This window comes from Marmota monax, unplaced genomic scaffold, assembly GCF_021218885.2.
Source record: "Marmota monax isolate L192 unplaced genomic scaffold, Marmota_monax_Labrador192_F-V1.1 WCK01_AAM20220418_F8-fsc00153, whole genome shotgun sequence".
In the NCBI taxonomy this organism is placed as follows: domain Eukaryota; kingdom Metazoa; phylum Chordata; class Mammalia; order Rodentia; family Sciuridae; genus Marmota; species Marmota monax.
Genome location: NW_026692146.1, coordinates 3,298,819 through 3,325,142, shown reverse-complemented (window position 1 = coordinate 3,325,142; position 26,324 = coordinate 3,298,819). Strand labels below are relative to the sequence as shown.

Here is a 26,324-nt window from a genome sequence, read left to right as displayed (position 1 = left end):
TACCCTCAGAGCAGACCAAAGGTCTTCCACCTAACCACCCAGATCACAGCATTTCATGGCTTGTCCCCTGCCCTTCCTGTCCATATTGAGGGGTGCATATGGGTTCTCAGTTGGCAGTCTGCTTTCCCTCTGGTCCTTTATTTCGGTTTTTCATGGGCTTCCCCACCCCTCACCCCCACAAAAAGCTGATAAAAGAGGGATGCTTGCCAGGGATCCTGCAGCCTGGCTTCTCTGGGTACTTGCTGCTTGGTTTTCTGCTCCTCCTCCCCTCTTCTGGGAGCAGTGCCAGAGTGTCCAAAGTGATGATTCTGTTCTTGCTATCCCAGATAAGCCCTTGTCCAACATGAAGATCCTGACACTTGGGAAACTCTCCCGGAACAAGGATGAAGTGAAGGCCACAATCGAGAAACTTGGGGGCAAGTTGACAGGGACGACCAACAAGGCCTCTCTATGCATCAGTACTAAAAGTGAGTTTAAAGATTAACTTGTAAGGCAGAACAATGTTTCTACCTTTCAAATGTGATGAAGGTTCAGTGAGGAAGTTTGTAACAAACATCACTCAAAAACTCATCATCATCACTCATGTTTTTTTACAAAGGGAAACCAGTATTTGCACTTTGTAGTGCAGTAGCATACATTTGCGTGTGTCTTTTTTGCCAACCAGCTATAAACTATTCTTGACTATGTTGCACTGTTTTGCAACACATTGGTGGGATTGCAGGAAAACAAAAGTTCACAACTCAAGTAGGTTTGGAAAATGCAGAGATAAACAGGTTTCTTTTGTTGTTAGTGGTACTGGGGATTGAACCCAGGCCCTCATGCATGCTAAGCAAGCACTCAGTCACTGAGCTATACCCCGGCCCAATCCTTTATGGGGAAATTGGGCCTATGTGCTTGACCTTGTCTGTGGCACCTCCTGACATCTCACCCTATCGAGTAGTTTGGAGAGGGCTGCCCTTGAGTTATCTGCCCTTAAAGCAGATTGGCCGGTAAGACTGTTGTTGGGATGCAGCCAGCTCTGTGAGCCTTAGAATTGAAAGGCAAAGAGAGCTGCAGGTGACGAGGGTGGGGAAGTAGAACTGTAGTCATTGGAGACTTGGTTTTAGTTTAAAGCTTACTGTTTAGGGCTTTTTTCCCTCCAATTTTGAACAGAGGAGGTAGAAAAGATGAATAAGAAGATGGAGGAAGTGAAAGAAGCCAACATTCGCGTTGTGTCTGAAGAGTTCCTTCAGGATGTCTCTGGCTCGACCAAGAGCCTTCAGGAGCTGTTCTCAACACACATCTTGTCCCCATGGGGCACAGAGGTGAAGGCCGAGCCTGTTGACGTAGTGGCCCCAAAGGGAAAGTCAGGCACTGCACTCACCAAGAAGAGCAAGGGCTCTACAAAGGAGGAAGGTGAGAGCCGCTAATTGCCCCTTCTTGCGTCCAGATCGGTGGCCCCATCCTGCCATGGTTCAGAGACTATCTATGGTGACTGGTCTGCCTATGTAGGGCCTCTCCATTGTGTCCCTGAATGGTCAGCTGAATACTGCCTAAAGCAATGTTTTCAACTCAGTTTTCAGCAGCCCCCTTGGCTGGTTGGGGAGGCAATGCAAAGATGCCATGCTGGCAAATCAAGCATATGAAAAATACTCATTTGCCTTCTATCTTCCCCTTTCTGGTTTAATTTTGGTTTTCTGTGTCTGCTACCAAGGTATCAACAAGTCTGAAAAGAGAATGAAATTAACTCTTAAAGGGGGAGCAGCTGTTGATCCTGACTCAGGTAAGAAAATAGGGAACACGCAGGTCTGTAGGGAACCTCCCTACTGAGGAAGGTGTGGTGCATCCATCTAAGTGGGGGTTATCTAGGCTCCTAAGACCCCCTCTGCCTGAGAGCACAGGCCTTGTGTGAGAACTTCAGGAGCTTTACCTCTGGGACAGGTCTGGAACACTCTGCACATGTCCTGGAGAAAGGCGGGAAGGTCTTCAGCGCCACCCTTGGCCTGGTGGACATAGTGAAAGGGACCAACTCCTATTACAAGCTGCAGCTTCTTGAGGATGACAAGGAGAGCAGGTAAGCCTGGGGCCACTGTCCAGGGGTAGGCCTCTCCTGTCCACCTTGTGAAACCAAGGTTGCTCCCAGACCAGGGCCTAAGACATAATCACAAAGAACCAAAATATTTTAAGATCATTCTGTAAAGAGAAAGGAGCCGCTGCTACCAATTGTGTAACTATCCTTTGGCCTAGCTGTCCCTGGGTATGGCTTCACATATTCTCCAAAATGGCTTTTCTTCTAGTAACAGAATCAAGATTTAAGATTTTCTCATTGTACCTGGGGTTTTTGTGTTGTTGTTGTTGTTGTTGTTGTTGTTGTTGTTGTTGTTTTCAGTATTTATTTTTTTAGTTGTAGATGGAAATAATACCTTTATTTTGTTTTTATGTGATGCTGATGATCTAACCCAGTGCCTCACACATGCAGGAAAAGCATCTACCTCTGAGCCACAACCCCAACCCCTGTACTCGTGTTTTTAAGTTCTTGAAGCATACAAAGTTTAGAGAGCACTGAACTTTTTTATTAGTTGTGGCATAGAGAATTAGATCCAGGGCTTGGTACATGTTATGCAAGTTCTCTACCATTGAGTTACATCCCTGAATTTACTCTTTAATGTTACTTTAAATTACTAAAATGATCATGATCATTTTTCATTTAGCGTTCTCCCTTGGTGCTGGAGATGTAACTCACTGGTAGAACTGGTAGAGCATTTGCTACACAAGTCCCTGGGTTCTGTCCCCAGCACCCAAAAAATAAATAAAAGTTCTCCCTCCCTAGATGGAAGCTCATCCCCCTCTTTCCCCATTCATAGGTACTGGATATTCAGGTCCTGGGGCCGTGTGGGCACAGTGATTGGTAGTAACAAATTGGAGCAGATGCCATCCAAGGAGGATGCCATTGAACATTTTATGAAATTATATGAAGAAAAAACGGGGAATGCCTGGCACTCCAAAAACTTCACAAAGTATCCCAAAAAGTTCTACCCTTTGGAGATTGACTATGGCCAGGTAATCAATCATTTAATGTTCCTACACTATCTACTCCTAATAAAAGGATGGGATGTCTTATTCTTTAAAAACCACATTATGGATCAGATAGTGTTATTAGTGAATATAACCCAGTGTTCAGAGAACTAAATCCAAACAAACAAACAAAAAACCTAACATTCTACTACCAAAGATAACAAAAGAACACTCTGGAGTAATATCTATAAATATATAGAAGGCTTTTTATCTGAACCTAAGATTCATTGTAGATCATGTGATAGAAATACAATAGCTTGACATGCTCTGCCAAGAATTTGAGATTACTAGGAATAATCCCAAATTATTCCTAATAGCTATATTATATAGTTTGAGAATATTCCTATGTAATTTGACAGCATTTAGTTTTATTTTGGTTGATACTTTCATGTTCCTTCAAGGGATAAGGAGAACAAAATGTTAACCTTTTTAAAATAAGACTGTATTCACAACTATAGTCCCAGCATCTCAGGAGGCTGAGGCAAGAGGATCACAAGTTCAAGGCTAGCCTCAGCAACTTAGACCTTGTCTCAAAATAAGAAAACTGGAGATGTAGTTCAGTGAATTCAATCCCAGTACCCCACCCCTCACTCCACTCCCCAAAAGGAATCTATTACTCTTAATGTGGGAAATACACATTCATTTTATAAAAGGAAGGAGATTTGTAGATGGGTACAGATTTTAATTCCAAATCTTTGAGACTTGGGATGTCAAGGGCAGTTTTTTTCTTCATAGAGGATGTCATGAGTTCTCACACTAAAGTAGGATTTACCTTTTTATTATATAGTATTAGGTGGAGACCTTAAATTGGAGGCACAGAGGCTTAGTCTGACTTAGTAGTGCCCCCTACTGAATTAAATACTCGTTTTAGAAATTTTTGAGAAATAAATACAAAGATACAAAAAATAGAAACCACTCAGAATTAGCCACAGTTAAAGTCATGGTGTATATATCAGTCTAATGTCTTTAAAATTGGATTCCTCCCTTACGTGTTATGTTGCAACCATCTGCCTTCTGCCCTAAGGTTCTGGGAGCATTTCCTCATGCCTTCAAAGTTTTTTGTAGTCACCGTTGAAAAAGCAAAAGGAAAATAGTAAAATTAATCTTAGTAATTAACTTAACCCAGTATATGCAAACTATTCTCCTTTTAACATATGATTGAAAACCATTAATCAAATTATTAATGAGAAAATTTTTTCTATATTAAGTCTGAAATTAGTTGTTTATTTTACACTCACAGGACTTAGTTTGGAGAGACCACAATTCAAAACCTTAGTAACTGTATATAACTATATTTCTGAGTAGCTACCATTTTAAATTAAACTGCATTGATCTACAGCATTAGTTGCTAGACCACATAAAATTTCATCCTGTGAGTGGGCCAGAAATCATAATTGATCAAAATAGTTCCCTCCTATTTAGATTACATCTAGGCATTTGCTACATTTACTGCCAATACACATAAATATTTGTGTGCTTCTGTAATTCTTTAGAATTGGAGTTCATAGGTCAGAAGGAATGTGCACTTGATAAAGCTTTTTTTTTTTTTTTTTTTGGTGCTGGGGATTGAACTCATGGCCTTGCTCATGTGAGGCAAACACTCTACCAACTGAGCTATATCCCCAGCCCCTTGATAAGGCTTTTTAACACATTGGTAGTTTGCCTTTCCAGTGAGTTCACATTTAAGACTCAATATTATAGCATGGAGACAACCTCCACTATGAGAGTAACAACAGCAGCCTTGAGCATTGACAGCACTTGGTTAAGCCAGGCAGGTTACAGGTTCAAAGCCCAAGACCAGTTACCTTCCACCAAACAAATGCCAAACACTGTTAGTGGTTAGGTACTATAGTGTGTTGAGGCAGTATGATTCCAGAGAGCAAGACTGAGAGGTGGAAAACCAAAGTAGAGGGAGAGGGAAGGGGAATGCTAGCATGTGCTTTTACACTGACAAGCTGGCTGGCAGGAAATGATACTGGGTTGCTAGATCTATTGGGACTTCAGAGAAGTCTGTATAAACTTGTTCTTGCAACAGCTCTTGGGAGAGGAGTTTGTCCATAAGTCCTATGTCCCATCTTGGTCCAATGTTCACCTTCACAACTGCTCAGCACTTCCATGTTGGGCCTTAGAGGGCACTTGAGATTACCATACAGGGTGCTAGCAAGCCCAAGAAGAATTAGCCCATGCAGATTCTTCCATGGTGGCTGGAATAAGGATCTGGAGCAGCCAGGAGTACATGAGAGTGCATAGGAATTTTGTGCCCATGTGCAAAGCCACATGTACTCCTGACCTGTCGCCCAGAAAAAAGTAGCTCTTAGCTGTTTTTTGCTTATGCCATTCCATCCTGTGTCCTAATTGTCATGTCCCCCAATAGCAATATCACCTTGCCTAGGCTGTCGGTTTGGTTCTCTTATTGATTTTCTTTCTACTTTAAGGATGAAGAAGCGGTGAAGAAGCTGACAGTAAACCCTGGCACCAAGTCTAAGCTCCCCAAACCAGTGCAGGAACTCATTAGGATGATCTTTGATGTGGAAAGTATGAAGAAAGCCATGGTGGAGTATGAGGTTGGTGCCTTTGATGATTTGTGAGCATTTGCTAAGAGTGATGATTAAGTGTTGTGCTAAAGACAAACTCTTTGGTGGTTCTTATTTTCTCTTGTGTGCTTCTCAAAAATAGAAAACACAGGATGGCAGCTTCTTGTACCTGCCCTTCCTCAGAGAGTGTGAATATGGAATCCTGAAGCCCTTGCCCTTTTGCCAAAGATCATTTGATTGTTTTGAAACATGTAGTATGTTGTAGAGAACTGTCCCCACGTCCCCAATCCCCTTTGTACTTTTTCCCCTCCTAGGTACCGTGATAGCATGGGTAGGTCTGTTCTTTGGGGGCCCAAGTAAACTGGCCAACTAGACTTGTCATGAAAAGTCTGAAACAGTCTGCTTGAAGAAAAAGCGAACTGTTAGTTTTCTATCACTCTGACAAAATACCTGAGAAAATCAACTTATGAAGGAGAAAATGGTTATTTTGGCTCACAGTTTCAGAGATTTCAGTCCATGGTAGCTTGGCCCTGTCACTTCAGACATCTGTTAGCATAGTACCTCGTGACAGAAGCACATAGAGGATGAAGCATGTCACCTCACGGTAGCCAGGGAGCAGAATAGATACAAAGGGGCCAGGATTGCCAGGCCCCCCTCAAGGGCACACCTCCAGTGACCTCACTTCCTTCCACTAGGCCCCCACCTACTAAAGGTTCTACCACCTTCAGTAACACCGAAGGCTACCAACCAAGCCTTCAGCATATGAGCCTTTTGGGGACATTTAAAATCCAAACCATAGCACTGTCAGAAGGCACAAAGAGCCTCTGACTCTTGCTTCCTCTGATAGGACACATTCTAGCTGTTTTTAACAAAGGGATGGAATGGTGGTTGGTTGAGTCCAGCACTGTAGGTGGAGGCCAAGCACTTCATGTGCATTCTACACCTCGCCTCCACTCTTCTCCAGGAAACAAGTGCAGAAGGGCTTCTTATTTCTTGTTGCTGCCTGTCTAGCAAACACAGCCTCTCCCTTCCCCAGCCACTGAGCCCAGAGGCTTCAGGGTGCTCTGGAAAACAAGCAGCTTCCTGTGTCCTGGGCTCCTAGGAACCCAATGCAGAGGGTAAGATTCTTGGATTAATCAGCCATTCTGTTCCTTCTCCAAGAGGCTGCTCACTCACCCTCATGTTCTATGACTTCCCATGTTCTTCAACCCCATAGACATCAGGACCAACCCAGCATCTCCCTAGCAGGAGCTCCACGTAGCAGGACTGCTCTGCCCCCACTGCTGTTACAGAGCAGCGTTGAATTACATGCTCTGATGAGTTTGGAAAAGGCCAGGGCCCATTTTCACAGAAACATAACCTGGCTTCTGTCTGCAAGATTGACTAGTTTAAACAACTTACGGCATACCAAGATGTAGGTGCATGCAAGAGAAGAGAGGAGTTGCTAGGGTAAGGGGAGAAGAAAAGGATTTATGTCTCATTCATGTTCTGAGGTCCGTGCATCATTTCTAGCCTTTTGTACTCCGGTTTGTCTGTGATTCATAGATGTTCTCAACTATCCTCAGACCCAACTCTTCCTGTGAAATGATGTTTTTATGTTGATTTTTTTACTTAGCTGGTTAATTAAATAACAGGAAGAGAAAGGCCAGGGCCTCTGCTGCTAAGGCACCAGAAGGCAGCCTGTGGGAAGTGTGAGGAAAGCAGGTGCCCACCTTGAAACTGAGTGAAGGAGCCCACATGGGATTGAGGTCAATAAGCAGACATAGTGACCCTGGGGAGGGGCAGGGCAGGGGTTGTGGCTCAGCAGTAGAGTGCTTGCCTAGCATGTGTGAGGCGCTGGGTTTGATCCTTAGCACCACATAAAAATAAATAAATAAAATAAAGGCATGTGATCATCTACAACCAAAAAGTTTTTTAAAGGGGTGGTGGGGAAGGGAATCCAGACTGCAGCTCTAGGAGCCACTTCTGGCTGCAGCTATGGCTCTAGCATTGATTAAAGTATGTGTTCTTTTTCAAAAACAAAAACCTTCTACCACTTGAAAATTCTTGTCTTTTGTTTCTGGTCTGAAGCCCAGGGTCTGTAGGCATTGCTCCCACTTCTCCCTAAACTGGGCTGCTATGAATCTGGCACTCCCAGCTGTATGTCCAGTGTAGCTACGCCTGAGTTTCTTTTCCAGAATGGGGGAGGGAGTTGTATTTTTTGAGTTCTTTCATCCTGCTGGCCTGTGTATACATTTTGAGGGGTTTAAAATTAGGGCAACTAGGTGTTTTTTGTTTTGTTTTATATAAACACCAGAATTATATGCTTGGGGAGTATTTGCTTCTCCTGGACATCTGCTCTTGCTCTGGTCACCCTGTACTTAATGGAAACATCTCTAAAGAGTTCCTTCTTTAGAACTGCTTTTAAAGTCAATTGATAATCCACACTAAAGTCACTCTGCTTTTCTGTTGTACTGTGTTCTTCTTCCCCAGACTTGGCTCAACTATTTAACTATTGCCAAAAATCAGATCTTCCCCCTCAGGGTAGAAGGTAGATGTATTGCCTGTGCAGAGAAGCATGCATGCCAGGGCTTGTGGCTGTTAAATTAGAAGCTATTGTCACTGGCCCCTGATTGCTGCCTAGTGAGCTGAGTATCTTTAACATCCTCTTATTTAGTTTTATCACCATAGCAATCACATTTCTAAAATTCTTGTTTAGCTCCGTCTTGTTCCAGGGTATTACAAGAGGTGCTGGAAGACCAAAGATGGTTAAGGCACATTCTCAACTTCCAGGAGCTCTGCCTTCCTGTCAGTGTCTATTGGGAAAGGCCAGGTGACAAATGCCTTAGGATATAGAGTGTGGGGACCACTGGTAGCTAGATGTCTCAACCTGGGGACCAAGTAACTAACACAATCAGGGTCTCTCACAGGATGGAGTTGAGTCTGTCTTTCAAGGAAGGTGGCCCCATTTTACAAACGGGGAACCAAGGCTGGTTGAAAGCAGCTGCCTTCCTAGCTAATGTGATTGATCAATCAGGCCTTCTGCCTGCAAGTCCCATGCTTTTCTGTTTTAGCATGCAGCCTGCCTGCCTTAAGGGTCACTCCCACTATATAGTACAAGCAGTGGCAATAGTGTTGGAACCAGTGTCTAACCTTTTGGAGTGACTGGTTTGAATGAGGCAGCATTGATTAAAGTATGTGTTCTTTTTCAAAAACAAAAACCTTCTACCTCTTGAAGATTCTTGTCTTTTGTTTCTGGTCTGGAGCCCAGGGTCTGCTGCCTTGGCTCTGGGATCCTGGGAAAGTGTCCTGAGGTGGGGAATCATGATCAATGGGTCCTAATTCTCACTTTGATATTGGATGGGGATTATGCCATACTCTCTTCTAGAAGTGATTAGACTTTTTGAGCATAAGGATGGGGCACTGGCTTATCCCAACCATGAATGAAGTGAGCAGAAATCTTCTTCCAGACAAACCCAGTTTTCAAGGTGGGGAGGGGCTGTGTCCTCTGTTGAGTTTGGTTACTGGGTCTCCCTAGGAAAGCCAGGCAGGCCTCTGGCTGCCTCCATTGGGGGCCCAAGAGGCCTATAGCAGGTAGATGATCGCTCCAGCCCTTCTGTCATCACACTGCAGTATGCTCAGCTTTCAAAGGGTACTCACCCTGTCTCCTCAGATTGACCTTCAGAAGATGCCCTTGGGGAAGCTGAGCAAAAGGCAGATCCAGGCTGCATACTCCATCCTCAGTGAAGTCCAGCAGGTGAGCAGGGGGCTGCCTGGGTATGTCATTTTCCATTCTAGTTTTAACAAAACTGAAGTACCAAACCATCATTCATGAGGATGTGGATTTTTTTCAATTCAGGATCTCTATTAAAGTGCCTGTCACTGGCCAAAATTATCATAAAACTTACGAATAGCACTTTTTGATATGTAATAAACTTCTTATAAACTTGACCCAGATTTTCGTCCTCCTGTCTCTTAAAAACACTGATTTTATTTTGTATATATTTAAGAGTTAGGCTGTTTGTTTTGCAGTTACTAGGAAGTCTTCAAATAGAAGACATTTTCTTTCATTTATGCTTATTCAGCATTTATTTAGTATGTACCAAGGTCCTCCGGTCCTCAGAACCTTCAGGCTACATCCTAGAGGATTTGGAATATTCTTCTTATATTTGGGAATAGAGTACACTCTGAAGAAACAGAAGTACCCAGGAAGGGTACTGCCTGACTGCTGGAGAAAAGGCCCTGAAACAAAGCTGTTAAATCAGTTACAGCCCAACATGGTGGGACATTCCTGTAATCTCAGCTTCTCAACAGGCTGAAGCAGGAGGATCACAAGTTTAAGGCCAGCCTTAGCAACTTAGTGAGATCCTGTCTCAAAAAAGAAAAAAAGGCTGGGGATGGCTTAGTGATTAAGAATTAACTGGGTTCAGTCCCTAGTGCGTGCCCCCTCCCCCCAAAAAAAATCCAGTTACAGTTGGCCCAGAGCAATCAATTCTTTTCCTGTTATCCACTAGCTGAGAATATTCAAGGCTTTTCTCAGTGCAATCTTTCCCTATTCCAGAAGCACTGGATGTGAGGGCTGGAATAGCTTCCTTTCCCATTATACAGAGCAAGCCTCCAGCACATAGAATTTTGCAGCCTGGAAAAGTACCAGAATGAGAAGTAGATCTGCAGGGTACTAGCTTGTTACCCCATGACCATTCTGTGATCACAGAGACTGTTTGCCAAATATGCAGTAACCCAGTGGTCCAGCTTTTCATGCATTTATTTAGCATTCTCTGCATATGGGCACTAAATGACATTATGTCAGTAGGGATTGCTTAGCTTCTCTGTGCCTGGCCACCTGGACCTTCAGGTACAATAAACAAATTCCCCACCTCAAAGGTGGGGTCAGTGGATAAAAGGACTTGACTGAATTTTATAACAGTGGGAGGGGCTGGGGTGGCTCAGTGGTAGAGTACTCAACTAGCATGCATATGGCACTGGGTTCAATCCCCACCACCACATAAAAACAAAATAATGTGGCCACCTAAAACTAAAGATACATAAATAAATAAATAAATATTTTTTTAAAAATGGGAAACCCCCAACTTGAAAAATCTTCCAACAAAGTTAAAGAAATTTTTACAGCAGTAGCTATGAGCCCGCTTGTCTAGATTTTACAATTGATATAATAGCATAGTTCTTTGTACAAAATGAATTGTCACATGAGAAGCCCATTGTGTTGAGCTGTCCTGTTAGAAAGTAGGAGATCCTACCCTACTTAGTGCTGTTAATTCAGTAGAAACATGGTCTTCTGATCATTTCCCCACACGTCCTGGCTCAAAGGCTCATGCTTACAGCAGACTACCTGTAGACTTGGCTGAAACACTCATCCTCTAAAGGAGAAGGTCTAGCCAAATGCTGGGACTTGGAGCTACTGCCTCTCAGTCTTACATTTTTTTCCTCCCTCTTTTCCAGGCGGTGTCCCAGGGTAGCAGCGACTCCCAGATCCTGGATCTCTCAAATCGCTTCTACACTCTGATCCCCCACGACTTTGGAATGAAGAAGCCCCCACTCCTGAACAATGCAGATAGTGTGCAGGTAGTGCTGAGGCTTGGGAGGAATCCCAGGCTACTGGGCTAAGCCTTTCTCCTTTGCAGCTTCCCAGTTCCTCATGGTCTGTGGGGGCAGAACCACCTCCATTACCTCATTTTGAAATGAAGTTTCTACCCATATTGGTGGAAACAGAGCCACGGGGGATAAATGATTGTTTCTCTTGCCTTTGCTCTACCAAGTCAATTTGGGAGGAGCCACTGGGCAAGGAGATCTTTACTTGCTCAGAAGGAGCATATGAGAGTTCCTGACTGAGTTATGGCTTTGTACATCCTTAGTGTAAGTTCCCACCTACCATCAGTGGGCAAATGGAAAGGCAGTTCTTACTGCCACTTAACAACTCCTCCAGGCAGTGAAGCTTCATTGGTATAACCCTGACGAGCAGGGAGATGTTCCCTCCCACCGTGTTGGACACTGTCTGCACTCCATTTGTGTGCCAAAGGTGTAGAGACTCTGTCTCCCTCAACTTGGCTCTTAACTCTGCGTTGGTCTTTTGTTCCCCCAGGCCAAGGTAGAAATGCTGGACAACCTCCTGGACATTGAAGTGGCCTACAGTTTGCTTAGGGGTGGATCTGATGACAGTAGCAAGGACCCCATTGATGTTAACTATGAGAAGCTCAAAACTGACATTAAGGTAAGAGGGCCAGCCCTTCCCCAAACATCTTAAGCACTTATCCCAAGAGTAGTGGTTCTAAACTTGAATATGCACCAGAATCTCCTGGAGAGCTCATTGAAACACAGATTGCTATAAGTGTGCTTTTCTAATAAATTCTCAGATGTCACTGGAGGTCCTTTGAGACCATCTGGACATTTAACCTATAGACAGGCACCTAGTTGCAAGGCAGGCTTCCAAGCTAGCACCTTAGCTAGTGTAGAGACTCATTTTTGAGAACTCTTGTCAAGAAATTCTCTCTTTTCTTCTCTTCTTCCTCTCCTCTCTCCCTCTCTCCCTCTCCCCTCTCCCTTCTCTACCTCTCTTCGCCTCCTCCCTCTCCATTTCCTTTCTGTTGCCCTTCCCTCCCTTTTTATCTCCCTTCCTCTCTTTCAAAGCAAATCAGAGGGTGGCATAAACCTTGTAATTTTCGGTTCCCACTTAGAAGTGAAATGCCCAATGACAAATATAAGGAAAATATGTGCCTGAGCTTTTTTTTTCCCTGAGGCCAAAATAGCCCAGATTTGGCACACATGTTGTCCTGAACGTAAGTGCGTTGGACACTCATACAGAAATCGCCCTGCCTGGGCCAACCAGAGGAAGAATCTGTGCCTTATCTCCTAACTTGTCCTGAGTTTGGCTTTGTTGCCTGTGTGCCTTGATTTCCTCAGCCGCTGCTTCCCTGCTTGTGGCATGGCAGGGGCTCAAGTGCACTGTAGTGTTGAGCCAGAGCCAATTTTCCTTGCTTAGGACAAAGCACAGGTCTAGGGTCCAAGCAGGGTTAGACACCAAATGTCCCTTCTTTTCCCTTCTTTTTTTTTTTTTTTTTTTTTTTTAAGAGAGGAGAGAGAGAGAGAGAATTTTAATATTTATTTTTTAGTTTTCGGCGGACACAACATCTTTGTTTGTATGTGGTGCTGAGGATCGAACCCGGTACATGCCGCACGCATGCCAGGCGAGTGCGCTACCACTTGAGCCACATCCTCAGCCCCTTCTTTTCCCTTCTTGATGGGAAAGCTGTGGGTTCTTAGTGAAAGGGTTCTTATTATTTCTGTTTATAATTTTTAAGATTTTTAGTTAAGAGACAGCAGGGAGCCAGGTAGAGTGGCACACGCCTATAATCCCAGTGACTCTCCAGAGACTGAGGCAAAAGGATCACAAGTTTGAGGCCAGCCTGGGTAGCTTAATGAGACCTTGTCTTTAAAAATAAGACATAAATAAAAGGGTGATATGGCACAGGCCTGTAATTCTAGCAACTTAGGATGCAGAGACGGGGGATCATAAGTTCAAGGCTGTCTAAGCAACTTAGCAAGACTCTATCTCAAATTTTAAAAAATAAAATAAAAAGGAATAGGAATGTAACTCAGTGGTAAAGTGCCCCTGGTTCATTGCCCAGTATCTTAAAAAAACATGCTGTGCGCCGTGGCGCATATCTGTAATCCCAGCGACTTGGGAGGCTGAGACAGGAGGATCATGAGTTCAAAGGCAGCCTCGGCAAAAGCAAGGCGCTAAGCAACACAGTGAGACCCTGTCTCTAAATAAAATACAAAATAGGGCTGGAGATGTGGCTCAGTGGTCAAGTGCCCCTGAGTTCAGTCCCTGGTACCAAAAAAAAAAAAAAAAAGACATTGAGAAAGATCAGAATATCTATATTTTCCAAACTTTAAATAAGAGTATAGAAACATAAGACACACATAGCCTCCTTCATGATAGGTTCAGATTTGTTTAGTGTAGATTACATTATTAAGGAAGTGCTCTGAGCCAGACATAATATGGGTGGCTGTGAAGATTAACAACTGAGCATTTGTCCTTAAAACCCCAAGAGTTGATCAGACTTTTAATTTCAAGGCATCATCTTATCAGTGAGCTAGATTGCTTTTTCCTGGGAGTTGGTTCATAATTCTGGGTTCCCTCACTTCACTGACATTGAGCCCCATATTTCTAGCTTTACTGATACCAAAATTCACGGGATTTTAAGGGAATCCTGGAAATCCTGTCTGTCCAGCTAGATGAAGAGGTGGATGCTCAGGGAGCTGGCACTGTGGGCCCAAGGCCAGTGAATTGCTTTGACCCACAGGTGGTTGATCCTAAGGTCTGTTGAGCTTGTATATTAATATCTTCCTGCTTCCCTGTGGTCTCCCATGCTCTAATCCCAAAATGCCTATCTTGTAGGTAGTTGACAAAGACTCTGAAGAAGCAGAGATCATCAGGAAGTATGTTAAGAACACCCACGCAACCACACACAACGCCTATGATCTGGAAGTTGTGGATGTAAGAACCCTTCTCCCCACCCGCTTATGTGCTGCCAGCTTCCCTGCCCACTCCTCTGACCTGGGCCTGGGTAGAAAAGATCAGTCTCCCTGTCTTTAAATTATCAGAGGAAGTGATTCATTTGTCTGTTGAACAGAAAAACTAGTAGTCTTATAGTTGGGGGTGGCTTTTTATTCTGTTTTAAAAGGACATTTCCATTTCCCAGACCTGATTTTAGAATCAGAAAGTATGATTGATTATCAGAGGTTCAAGATAAAGTCCTACAGTGTCTATCTACTTCATTATAGTGCTAATTTTCATAGATAGTCCTTGCTGAGTGGGATCTTGATGACTTGTGTCACTCTGAGCCTGGTGGAAAACATCTTCCTTATTGCAACAGACCTTTTAATTTCTAGCTATAGAAACAGGTGATCAGCGCTCCACTATCCAGCCAGAACTTTCACTTAACCAGATTAACAGCTGCTTTTATTTTTCCCTTTGTTGAATACCCACCCAGATCTTTAAGATAGCGCGTGAAGGGGAGAGCCAACGCTACAAACCCTTTAAGCAGCTTCACAATCGAAGGTTGCTGTGGCACGGGTCCAGGACCACCAACTTTGCTGGGATCCTCTCCCAGGGTCTGCGGATAGCCCCACCTGAAGCACCTGTGGTATGTGCCTGGCCTGGGGAGGTGTGGGGAGCATAGGGTAAATGACACCTGTTCCCACAAAGAGCTTGCAGGTACTTGGGTTAGAGTATGTGTGTCCCCTGTGAACAAGGGGCCTTATTTAAAGATGTGGTGTTGGCTCGGCTGTGACTGCTCAAGTGGACTTTTTTTTTTTTTTTTTTTTTTAAGACACCCTTTCTCCAGCCCCACAGCTATAGCCTCAGTAGTGCCTTCACCTTTATCCTCCAGGTCCCAGCCCTGTCACAGGTGCAGCTGCACAGGCAACAATTTGTAGTTTCTGGAACAAAAGCAGTAAACTGTCCAGGCCAGGGATGCTGTGAATGCTAATTGGGTGTGTTGACAAGCAAAGAATGGGCTTTGACCACAGGCCAACCTGAGTCCAGATCTGCCTCTACCACTTCCCAGCTAGCAGATTCCATGAACTTGTCTTTTTATCATCAATAAAGTGGATGATAACTGAGTAAATCCTTACCCAGACACAAGAGATCTGGGTTATTAGAATGGACCGTCTGGACAGGACCTTGGAGATGGCCTTCCAGGCTTCATTTTACCATTGTAAAAAGTGAGGCGTGAGGAAGTGTAATGACTCGCTAGTATTGTGTTCCTGACTGGGCCAGTGACCCAAACACTAAACCCTGTGTTTCACTTACATAGAAGGGAATAGAAATAATAGCCAGTATTCTTGGGTGTGTACATGTGCCTGGCACTAATCTAAGCTAAAATTTATGATTGCATTTAATCTTTACATTAGCTCCCTGGGATTATTTTCCCCAGTGAAGGAAAGAGAAAAGTGGAATCTGAAAGATTAAATAACTTCTTGCAGCCCCTCAGCATCCAGCAGCTTGTGGATCCGACAGCCCGGGTAGTCTCTGGGCTCCAGCTTATTAAAAATGATGGATCACAGCCCTTAGCTGGGTGCCAAGCTAAAGTCAAAACTCAGTAACTAGCCTAACTTCCCATTAGGTTTTCAGCTATCCCTTTTCCATTCTTGCAGACAGGCTACATGTTTGGCAAAGGGATCTATTTTGCTGACATGGTCTCAAAGAGTGCTAACTACTGCCACACATCTCAGGGAGACCCAATAGGATTAATCCTGTTGGGAGAAGTTGCCCTTGGAAACATGTAAGTAGACCTGGCTTTGAGGCCAGAAACACTTAATGGGAACAGAGTAGACTGAGGAAAGGAGAATCTCTTTGGCTGGGGGGTGACCAGGAAAATTCTCTACCAGTTATGACTCTTCGCTTAAAAGAATCAGAAACCAATTCAAAGCAAGGGAGATACAGAGATGCCTCAGAAAATGCAAGGACAGGAATAACTAGGCCTCAGGAACCAGCAGTATCTGTTCTCCCTGTGGACTGGGAAGCAGAGGTTAAATCACAAAAAGGTGATAACCCCATAACTCCCTTCTGCCTCTCATGTATTTAGATTTTCTGAGATCAGCAAGGATGGAACTGGAGTCTTAATCTCAGTTCCAAATTCTCCACAGAGAAAATCTGATTAGTCTAGCTTGGTTTAGGCATCCGCCCTGATCCTATCAGCTGTAACCCAAAGAGGGAGGTCCAGGGATTGTTAGCTCAGATAAAACCTTCAGACCTGCTGGCCACGGCTCCAAACAGGACCTTTTCTTGAAAGTGGCTTCCTAGTAGTGATCATTAAACAATGAGGTTCAGGAAGAGTTACACCTGCAAGTTCTGGAGCAGTGCCAGAAACTTGGGAGGGAGTTTCAAGAGGTACTGGGTTCTCTGGGTCTTTAGCTCATCGAACCTTGTTCTGCTAATTAATCTATTGGTTTTGAGAACCAGTGTCTTGAGGGATCTTCTGAGACTGTCCTGTCTTGATTAGGTATGAACTGAAGCATGCTTCTCATATCAGCAAGTTACCCAAGGGCAAGCACAGTGTCAAAGGTAATGTGTTGCCAGAGCTGCTGCTACATCTGGGGGCCCTAGGTTGGCGGGATGGGTGGTGCTTCTTCCAAAAGCTAGTGTTCTTGGGTTTGGGTGTTAAACATCCATTCATTTCAAATTAAAAAGAAATTTCCCTCTCTGGGTACAGCTAGTATCACAAGTGCCATAGGTCATTCTCAGTGTGAGCACCAGTAATCAGGGGCATTCACTGGCTTAACCTAACTCTTCTAGCTATAGCAGGCAAGAAGGGGGCCTCAGGTGACAGTGGCACCTGCAGCATCTTAGATTGCTGGAGTTGGTAGCATATGATGATTCAGGACTCTGAATCAGGTGTAAGTGACTGCTGTGCATTTCTGTTCATCAGTGTCACTCCTTAGGGGTCAGCTGTCAGTCTTCTCACACAGTACCAGTTATGATTGATACTGTAATAGGATCACCAATTTACAGACTTCTGACAAAGCATGGGGTATGGAATTTGTATGCTTGAAATGAGAACCTGTACCCAGCCTAAAGTAGCTCTCACACCCCCAGGACATTTTTACATCCATTCTCAATTCCTATCACTTGCACCTTCTGTTTTTCAGGTTTGGGCAAAACTACCCCTGACCCTTCGGCCAGTATCACTCTGGAGGGTGTAGAGGTTCCACTCGGGACCGGGATCTCATCAGGAGTTAACGACACCTGCCTACTATATAATGAGTATCCTTTCGTGAATGTGCTGTGTGTGAGCACAGAGGAATGCTTTGGAGTCATAACATGGCTTACATATGTACAGATCACCCAGGGTAGACTGTGATGAGATGTCCTATAGTGGGTCTTAGGGTGACTGGCCCCTGCATAGTCTCCCTGTATGGAGTGAAAAGTCTGACTCTGGTTGGCTCACAGGGCACAAGCCTTTCCCCATTTCCAGAGGATTGGCTTTTTGTCTGCCTAGGAGGCCCCCAACTCAGTCCCACAGAGAAGCCCCAAGGATGACTTGCTCGTAGCACTGAGCATCCTATCTTCCTTGAGAAGAGGCAGGACACAAACTCAGCACTGTTGGCTCCTTGACATACTTCCCTCCAGGTACATTGTCTATGATATTGCTCAGGTAAATCTGAAGTATCTGCTGAAACTGAAATTCAACTTTAAGACATCCCTGTGGTAAATTGGGAGGTGTGAGTCGCACCCTGGTAACTCTGGTATGAATTCACCAAGAGTGCTCATGCACCAACACACCCAGCAGAAACCTCAACTAAGTTGCCAATGGATGTTACCTTTACTAAATCTCCTTAAAAAAGTGTTTTTATGTGAACAAGTTAAAAGGTTTTTCCCAACTTTTCAAATCCCTTGTTTCATGTTGCATTGGGGGTTGGGGGATTTTATCCAGCCAGGAACAGCCCTGATAGATACAGCTAACAGTAGAAGGAAAGTTGGGGAGAGGTTTTTGTTTTGTTTTGTTTTGTTTGCTTAGACTAGTCCTGTGGAAAAAACCAAGCCACGTTACAGCATCTGCCTTACTGGTTTCCCAGGGGATGGAAACAATGTGTTTCCACCCTTATTTTTCCTAAGTGTTCATCTTAAGTTTTAATTTTGACAAAATGTGAAGCATTTATTTTGAGCTAAAAATAAAAACTAATTTCATACTATTTAGATTTTCTTTTTTATCTTGTACTTGTTATTATTTTAAGTTTTTGTGTTATTTGGATTTTTGTTGATGGATGTGGGGAGACCCAAAGGAGAAACTTTAGTTTCTGTTAGAAACAAAAAGAAATTTTTCTAGAAATACTTGAACATGGAATATCTCAGAATATGTAGTATAGTAAATAAAAGTTTCATTTGGAATTTTTGACTTCCCTATTAGCAATTTTGTCTTCCAAATTAAAATCATCTATAATCACCAATATAGCTACTCAAGGGCTAATAGTCATTCTTGATTAAAATGCAAATGGCTTCTGTACTCTTGTGTCTGGTCTCATTCTGACTACGAATATGGTTAATCTTCACAGTAAAGGGTCTGCAGAGACTATGGGATGTTTCTACCTCTGTCTCTGAAATCTCAGAATACCAGGCATCTCCCAATTGGGAATTACACCCCCTGAGTGGCAGAAAATCAAACACAAAGCTTAGGAAAATCTCATTTTTCTTTAATTGATCAGGTACATTGCGGTGAGAAAGCTCGTGTTATTCTGGCCTCTGAAAGACTTACATAAAACCTCCTTGCCTCACAGAATTGTCTTTTGTTTAAGAATGATACTTATGTTTGCATTTATGTTCTCTGAAAGTCAGGGCTACATCTTAAATGTTACTTCTGACCTTTTACAGAAGGTGAATGGGAGGTGCAGGCAGAAGGTGAATAACAGGCAAGAGAAAGCAGCCACCAATAGCAGAGCACTGCAGAGAGATCACCCTGGAAAAACTGCAGAGCTCCAGGAATTAGGTTCTAGGAACCCTTCTCCAGCAGAGCAGGGGAGACAAGCTAAGTGAGCTGCTGTCTCAGTGTGACCACTGGGGTGAGGGAAACCGAGGACAGAATTCATTCAGGACAGGAAAAAGGATAACCACTGAAGTTTTCTCTGAGTTGATCTTCTGGTGATTAAACAGGTGAAATTTATGACCTGTAGCTGTGTCCTGCAGGGGCCAGGATTGTAACCTCATGCAGTTAAACTTTGAGAGCCATGCAAACCATAGCTAAGGTGTTAGGATTTCAGATAGAGAAAAGTAGATAAATCAGTTTGATGGCAATTGAGTTCTTACCTTTTTTTTAACTTTTGATGAAAATCCTTAGCACCTTTGACCTGAAACCCTCTCTTGAGGTATTAGCCATTCAGTCAAGCTCATCAGCTCCCTGCATACTGAATGTTCTGTGCTTTTCAGGGTTTTTTTACGGCACAGAAAAAAAGCAATTACCTTCGCAGAACCTGATTGAGTATTTTTAGGTTGGAATGACTTTAATGGGTTCCCTGTAATCAAAACTGATTTCTAAAGAGAGATTCATATTTCTGACTCTGTATTTTTATTCTGAAAAGAGAGAACTGATCATATTATGTTGCAGTACTTACTTGCTTCTCTTTAAGCTCTATCCAAGAGTAACAGCTACCATACTAAAATTAAGAGCCAGGGCTGGACTTATATGCTAGCTCAGGGTAGGGCATTACCTAGCATGCATGAGGCCCTGGGTTTCATCCTCAACACTACCAAAAAATATATATTCAAAACCAGCCTAATGCAGAGTGCTTCACAAGAGAACAGGTGACCTGCTCTCTTGCCTTTGTGCCTGAAAGTGAATGCCCTCAGATGGCTCATGTTTCAGACCACACTGTTCCACACAGTGACACATGTGTGGGTTTACAAAAGTTCTGAGAAGCATCATTGTTTCAGTGTGTCACCAATGGATTCTGCATTGATGATTCTCTTGCTGCATTTTGGGTCTCGAATGGCCTGGGAGGTAGAAAACAGCTCATCCCTGAACATTTCTAAAAAGTTGCTATAGAGTGATTTGCATGGAATTTCACCTTAGTGGTGTAAACCTCATAGCCTGTGCTATTAGGAACTAATTCAAACCAGATGAAATCCAGTGATGACCTGGCCCCTGGTGCGTGCATAATATATATTCTGTATTAACTGTTCACACTGACAGCCTGGAATTTGCATGATGTTGGCCTTCAGAAACCTGTAACTTCTCATTGCTGGGATTTGCATGTTAAGAATGGTTTTCTTGCCTAGTGCACACCTGTAATCCCAGCAGCTTGGAGGGCTGAGGCAGAAAGAGCACAAGTTCAAGTTCAGCATGGGCAACTTAGCAAGACTATATCAAAATTAAATTAATAAAATGGTGATGTAGCTTAGTGGTAGAGCACTCCTAGGTTTAATCCCCAGTACCGCAGGAGGGGTGGGGTTGTCCTTGGCTCTCTGTCCCTCCCTGTTCGACAGACAACAGCATCTTCTATGCAGTGTCAGCCATGTCCTCAAAGACACTGGTGAAGGTTGGAGTGAATGGACTTAACCCTATTGGGCACTTGGTCACCAGGGCTGATTTCAACTTTGGCAGAATGGATATTGTTGACATCAATGACCCCTTCATTCACCTCAGCTGTATTGTCTACTTGTTCCATCATTGACCCACAGCAAGTTAATTGGCACATACTAAGAATGAGAAGTTTGTCATCAACATAAAGTCCATCTTCATCTCCCAGGAGTGAGATCCTACTAACATCAAATGGGGTGATGCTGGTGCTGGATATGTTATGGAGTCCGTTGGTGTCTTCACTACCATGGAGAAGTCCAGGACTTATTTGAAAGGTGGCACCAAAAAGGATCATCTCTACCTCATCTGCAGATGCCTCCATCTGTCATGAATGTGAACTATGAGAGGTACAACTCCCTCAAAATGTCAGCAATGCCTCCTCTACCACCATTACAACTTTGGCATTTGGGATGGCCCTTCTGGAAACTGGCATGATGACTGTGGGGCTGCTCAGAACATCCTTGCATCCACTGGTACTGCCAACACTGTGGCAAGGTCAGCACTGAGTTAAAGGGAAGCTCACTGGCATGGCCTTCTCTGTGCCATCCCCAAGGTGTGAGTCATAGGTCTGACCTGCCATCAAGAAAAGGCTGTCAAATATGATGAAATCAATGTGGTGAAGCAGACATCAGAGGGCCTCTGAAGGGCATCCTGAGCTACACTGAGGACCAAGTTGTCTCCAGCACTTCTCATTCCACTGTCAATGCTGGGGCTGGCATTGCCCTCGACAAACTCTTTGTCATGCTTATTTTCTGGTATGACAGTGAATTTGGCTACAGCAACAGAGTGGTAGGCCTTATGGTCCATACGGCCTCCAAGGAGTAGGAGTCCCTGGACCATCCACCCCAGCAAGAACAGGAGAGGAAGAGCGAGTCATCAGCTGCTCTCTCAACTCAGTCTTCCAACACAGAATCTCCTCTTTTCCCAGTTTCCATGCCAGACCCCGTGAGGAAGAGAGTCCTACTGTCACCATCAATAAAGTTCACTTCATCCATACTACTCTATTAAATAAAAAGAATGGTTTTCTTGGGCTGGGCATGTGACTCAGCAGTAGAAGACTTGCCCAGCGTGTGTGAGGCTCTGAGTTCCATCCCCAGCATGCCAAAAAAGAAAATATGGTTTTATGATGCTCTTAAAGTGTACCTGAGTGCTTTAGGGCTTTGCATTTTCCTAAATGGTGTTGTTTCCTTTCTCCTAAGTTGTTCATCTCAAAAATTCAGAATCACATTTTTGAGGTATGTTTTTCACCACATCAAGGCCTTTTATGCTGAGTCTCACTTGGAGCTACTGGGTTTTAATGAGATCCAGTCTCATAAGCAGCTATATCATTCCATCTCCACATGGAAGGTGAGAGCAGCTTCTCTTGACATTCATTAAATATGCCCATTTGTGTGGCTTACGACCACTGACAGTTTTCTCAGGTATTCTGGGTTATAAGGTACATTTCTGGGAGACTTAGGAAAGGCAAAGAAAATATGAAATGTCAACATTTTATTCTTTGGTGAATAAAATGTTAGTGAAAACGCAGCCTTCCACTGGTCCAGTGGAGACCAGGTGTTTGTCCTGTGCACATTGCCAGTGGACTTGGCATGCTCATCCACTGCCACGGCGTTCTACAGAGCTTTTCTTCTGGTTGATAAACTGATTTCACAGAGCAAATGCAGTTGTGGGCTCAGGCCCATGAATTCACCATTTTTACCATCTATTCCTTTACCCAGATGGAATCAATTGAAAGGTGGAATGGCTTATAATGGTGCCAGTTGTAGGACAACATCTTGAAAGGATGGGGTTTGGGGTCTTATAGGACAGAGTAGATGCTTTAGATCAGAGGCCAATATGTGCTGCAGTCCCCCACAGCCACAATGCGTAGGTCTGAGAGCCAAGGGCTAGTGTGGGAGTAGCTGCTCACTATTACTATGTCTCATACATTCCCCACCCAAAGATTTTTTTTTTTTAACAAGGTCTTATAATAGGCTACCCAATAATGGTTCCACTGAATTGGAACCTCAAGCTGGATGTTAGGGGCTCCTTAAACTACTGAGCCATCATGCAGAGAGCCAGTTCCTCTACTGATCAGCAGGACTGATCTTAGTAACTAGAGGGAGACTGGGATCCTACACCCTGGAGGCCCAGAGGACTAAATCAGGAATCCAGGGGATTCTCAGAAGTGGCTTCGAGTATTCCCATGTCCCATGGTAAAGGCCAGTGGGAATATGGCAACCAAAACACCACAACCCAAAAGAGGATAGGACTATTAAGGACTCGCCCTTCAGGAATACCAGAAGTATATATAAAAAAAAGTATATACTAAAAAAGTATATATAGAAAGGATAGTATAAGTTATACACACAGCCATGGCTTTGTGACCAACTGTGAAAGCAAAGACAAGCAACCAGTTAGGGGACCTGGGGACCATTGACAGTGGTAAGTTGTTTGGTTTGAGTTGGCTGTTTTTCCCATCTGGGGGGTCCATCCCAGGGCTTTGTGCATGTTGAGTAAGCCCTACCACTGAGCTACAACCCCAGTGCAACCATGTGATTTTTAAGCCAGAGAACAACTCTGACCTGAGTAGGATTTCTGATGATGGCTTATATTAACTATAAGTACATAATTAATGGGATTCTTGGTTATGAACTAAATGCCTATCTAGGTTACATTTATACCCCCAAATTCTTTATTATCCCTTAGTTAATGCTGTTTTGTTGGTTTTTTTTCCCCGATACTGGGGATTGAACCCAGGAGCAGTCAACCACTAAGCCACATCCTCAGCCCTTTTTTTTTTAAAAAAAAACATTTTTTTAGTTGTAGATGAACACACAGTATCTTTATTTTTTATGTGGTGCTGAGGATCGAACCCAGTGCTTCACATATTCGAGGCAAGCACTTTACCACTGAGCTACAGCCCCAGCCCTTTTCTATACTTTATTTAGAGACAGCCTAAATTGCTGAGTTTGCCTTTGTACTCATCGATCCTCCAGCCTCAGGCTCCCAAGCCACTGGGATTATAGGCCACCACGCCCGGCTCAATGCATTCTTATTTATTTTTTTTTAATCTCAAAAAGTTGTTTAATTTATTATCTCACAGAAACACTATGTAAGTCAAAGAGAATAAACAAGTTGTTTCAGAGACTGGAAGGTGACTTATTAAATTCCTTTAATTTCCAAACTCATTAAGTGTCCCTACATTTATAAGGTAAGTCAGCCAAATGCTTGAAATCTAGATGAATTTTAAGGTCTGTCCTGATGAATGTTTGCAATATTGACATAAATCCCTATGGATAAATGTGAATTTAAATGCTTGCAATATTCTAGCATTCTTGAAAAGCCTGAGGCGTGCTTTCCCTTTCTAGAGATGGGGAACTTAGGGATCAGTGTCCACAGAAGAGAACCCTTGTATTCGTCTGGGTGTCTGAGCTACTGCTCTTATCTGTCTGGCACTTTCAACTAGGCCTCTTTGTCATTGACTCTACACAAAGGAGTCATTTAAGGTGTCCTAAATCCCTGGAATCTGGAACCTAGCAGAGTGGTCTTGAGAATGTGTATGCTTATCCCTGTTAAGTATTTATCATGGTTCCTGACCTCAGTAGATCATTATTGCTGGGATCCCAGGGAGTGATCCTGCTGGAGTCTGAATGTAAGCAGGAAGCTCTGGGTAAGAAAGAACAGGACACAGGAACAGTCCTTTTCAGTTTCCTGTGAAATGCCACCATGACACTGGTCTTCCCTCAGTGTGGCTTCATTCTCCACAGCCCTCCTTGTCACCTCCTTGACCATAAAGTGGCCAGCCTCTCTGACACTGTTATCCCTAGGTCCAGCCCCACTTCCAGGCAGGCTTGCTGGGGCTCAGAATAGCCCAGTTGCTGTCTCAGCAGATGGCCAGGCTAATTTTAACTACGTGGTACTCACCCAGGGACCAGGCTGGGCTTTTTAGATTTGAATAAGCGAGTGCACAACTTTGGGTTACAGCCAATAACAAAGTATTGAGTTGTGATCTGTGTGTCTGCCTAGCACTTTTAGAGGAATCCCAGAAATATAATTTTAAAGGATTGTGTTTTTCTGAGGCAACAAGAGCCCAAGCTATGGCATCAGCAGGTGGTCAAGCCAGGGGAGTGCTGGTGGAAGATGGCAAGTAGCAGACGGTATAAGGTGATTCCAGCACTGCCTTCTTCCCCTGGTGCTAAGCATGGCAGCTCCTTAGATCCTGGGCACACTTAACTGCTCATTGCTCTTGAACCCAGGGGCACTGAGCCACACCCCCCAACCTTTTTTTTTTTTTTTAGACAGGGTCTCACCAAGCTGTTTAGGGCCTCAGTTGGCCAGCTTGGCCTCAAACTTGAAATCCTCCTGCCTCAGCCTCACTGGGATGACAGGCATGCGACACTGCACCTGGTGATGGGCTGCATCCTGATGCTGAGGAAAGACTGTGAGCAGGAAGAAACTAACCAAATGCCAACAAGAGCCTGCTTTGGCACTTTCATAGGTGGTCCCTCATGACAGCTGAATAGCAAGCTGGTGAATGTGGAAATTGAGGCTCAGGAAGAGATCCTAACACTGGTTGGAATTGAGAAGTCAGGTTGAGAAGCTGAATTTTCCAGTGTGATGTTACTTACTCATCACCCCTCCCCCATATATGAAGACTGCCTTTCATACCAATTACCTCAAAAAAGTGAGAGCCTGATGTGGCTTGGAAACCTGTATCCCATCTGCCTTTACCTTTCTCAAGAATGATGATTAGTTACTGAAGGAAGCCAAGGACCAGAGAAGACATCACTCGAATGAGGAAACTAGAGTAGTACCACTTTCTTTTTTTTTAATTTATTTTTATTTTTTAGTTTTAGGCGAACACAATATCTTTATTTTGTTTCTATGTGGTGCTGAGAATCGAACCCAGTGCCTCACATGTGCTAGACGAGCACTGTACCGCTGAGCCACAACCAGCCCAGATTAGTCCCACTTTCTAAACAGGAACCAAGAACTTTTGGAAAATGCTTGGACGGTCTTCAGAAAACCCACTTGTGTCAACTGAGCTGTTTTCAGCTACCAGAAGAGGAAAGTCGAGCCAACAACTGCTTAAACAATACACACATACCATCTCCCTGTTAAGAAATGGACAGTTATAGAACTGGTTAATTCTGCTTCTGTGTTTCTCTTGCTTTTCCCATCATGGCTGCAAGATGGCAAGTGGGCTCCTAAGCAGTAATCCAAAGGCGCCCTCATCCTTTTCTTTTGCCAGAGACAAAACCCATTCTCCTTTGCTCCCAATAGACCTCTCATTGGCCAGAGTTGGGACGAACACCTGCCCCAGCTGCAAGGAACTAGACAGGGAGTATCTGGCATTTTCAGCCAGTTTAGGGGGAGTTGGGCTGTTTGCCAGGAGTGAAGAATGACAGCTGAGTGTGCTCCACACCCTGGAAAATATGTGCAGAAGCTGAGGCACATGCACCCTTCTGGGCAGTGGATCCATAGAGCCCATCAGATTCTTAGTGTCCATGACCTCAAGGACTTTAGAACCACAGCTGCAGAACATCACTAAGTTTCCTTCAGCTGCTCTAACGTTCTGTGACTTTGTGAAGAAAGATGTAAACCAGTACAGAAATAGAAACAGTTGCCCAGAATAGTTTAAATGGCAGTACTTAGTGCTAATCTCATGGGCTCAGTCAGG

General features: G+C 43.8%; 1 protein-coding gene and 1 pseudogene across 1 annotated transcript in view; both read left to right on the top strand.

Annotated features, from left to right (window-relative positions):
• Window positions 1-18,595, top strand: part of Parp1 (poly(ADP-ribose) polymerase 1) — a 44,634-nt gene extending 26,039 nt beyond the window's left edge. Inside the window, exons 9-23 of the mRNA XM_046419564.2 lie at window positions 327-467; window positions 1,153-1,395; window positions 1,694-1,762; window positions 1,921-2,053; window positions 2,844-3,039; window positions 5,490-5,618; window positions 9,241-9,324; window positions 11,028-11,150; window positions 11,668-11,796; window positions 13,987-14,085; window positions 14,582-14,734; window positions 15,747-15,874; window positions 16,595-16,656; window positions 17,241-17,355; window positions 17,722-18,595. Of these exons, the coding sequence (XP_046275520.1) occupies window positions 327-467; window positions 1,153-1,395; window positions 1,694-1,762; window positions 1,921-2,053; window positions 2,844-3,039; window positions 5,490-5,618; window positions 9,241-9,324; window positions 11,028-11,150; window positions 11,668-11,796; window positions 13,987-14,085; window positions 14,582-14,734; window positions 15,747-15,874; window positions 16,595-16,656; window positions 17,241-17,355; window positions 17,722-17,803 (1,886 nt within the window). The 3' untranslated portion in view covers window positions 17,804-18,595. The remainder of the gene's footprint in view (window positions 1-326; window positions 468-1,152; window positions 1,396-1,693; window positions 1,763-1,920; window positions 2,054-2,843; window positions 3,040-5,489; window positions 5,619-9,240; window positions 9,325-11,027; window positions 11,151-11,667; window positions 11,797-13,986; window positions 14,086-14,581; window positions 14,735-15,746; window positions 15,875-16,594; window positions 16,657-17,240; window positions 17,356-17,721) is intronic.
• Window positions 18,596-18,735: 140 nt separating this feature from the next.
• Window positions 18,736-23,679, top strand: LOC131423291 (glyceraldehyde-3-phosphate dehydrogenase-like; annotated as a pseudogene).
• The last annotated feature ends 2,645 nt before the right edge of the window (window positions 23,680-26,324 follow it).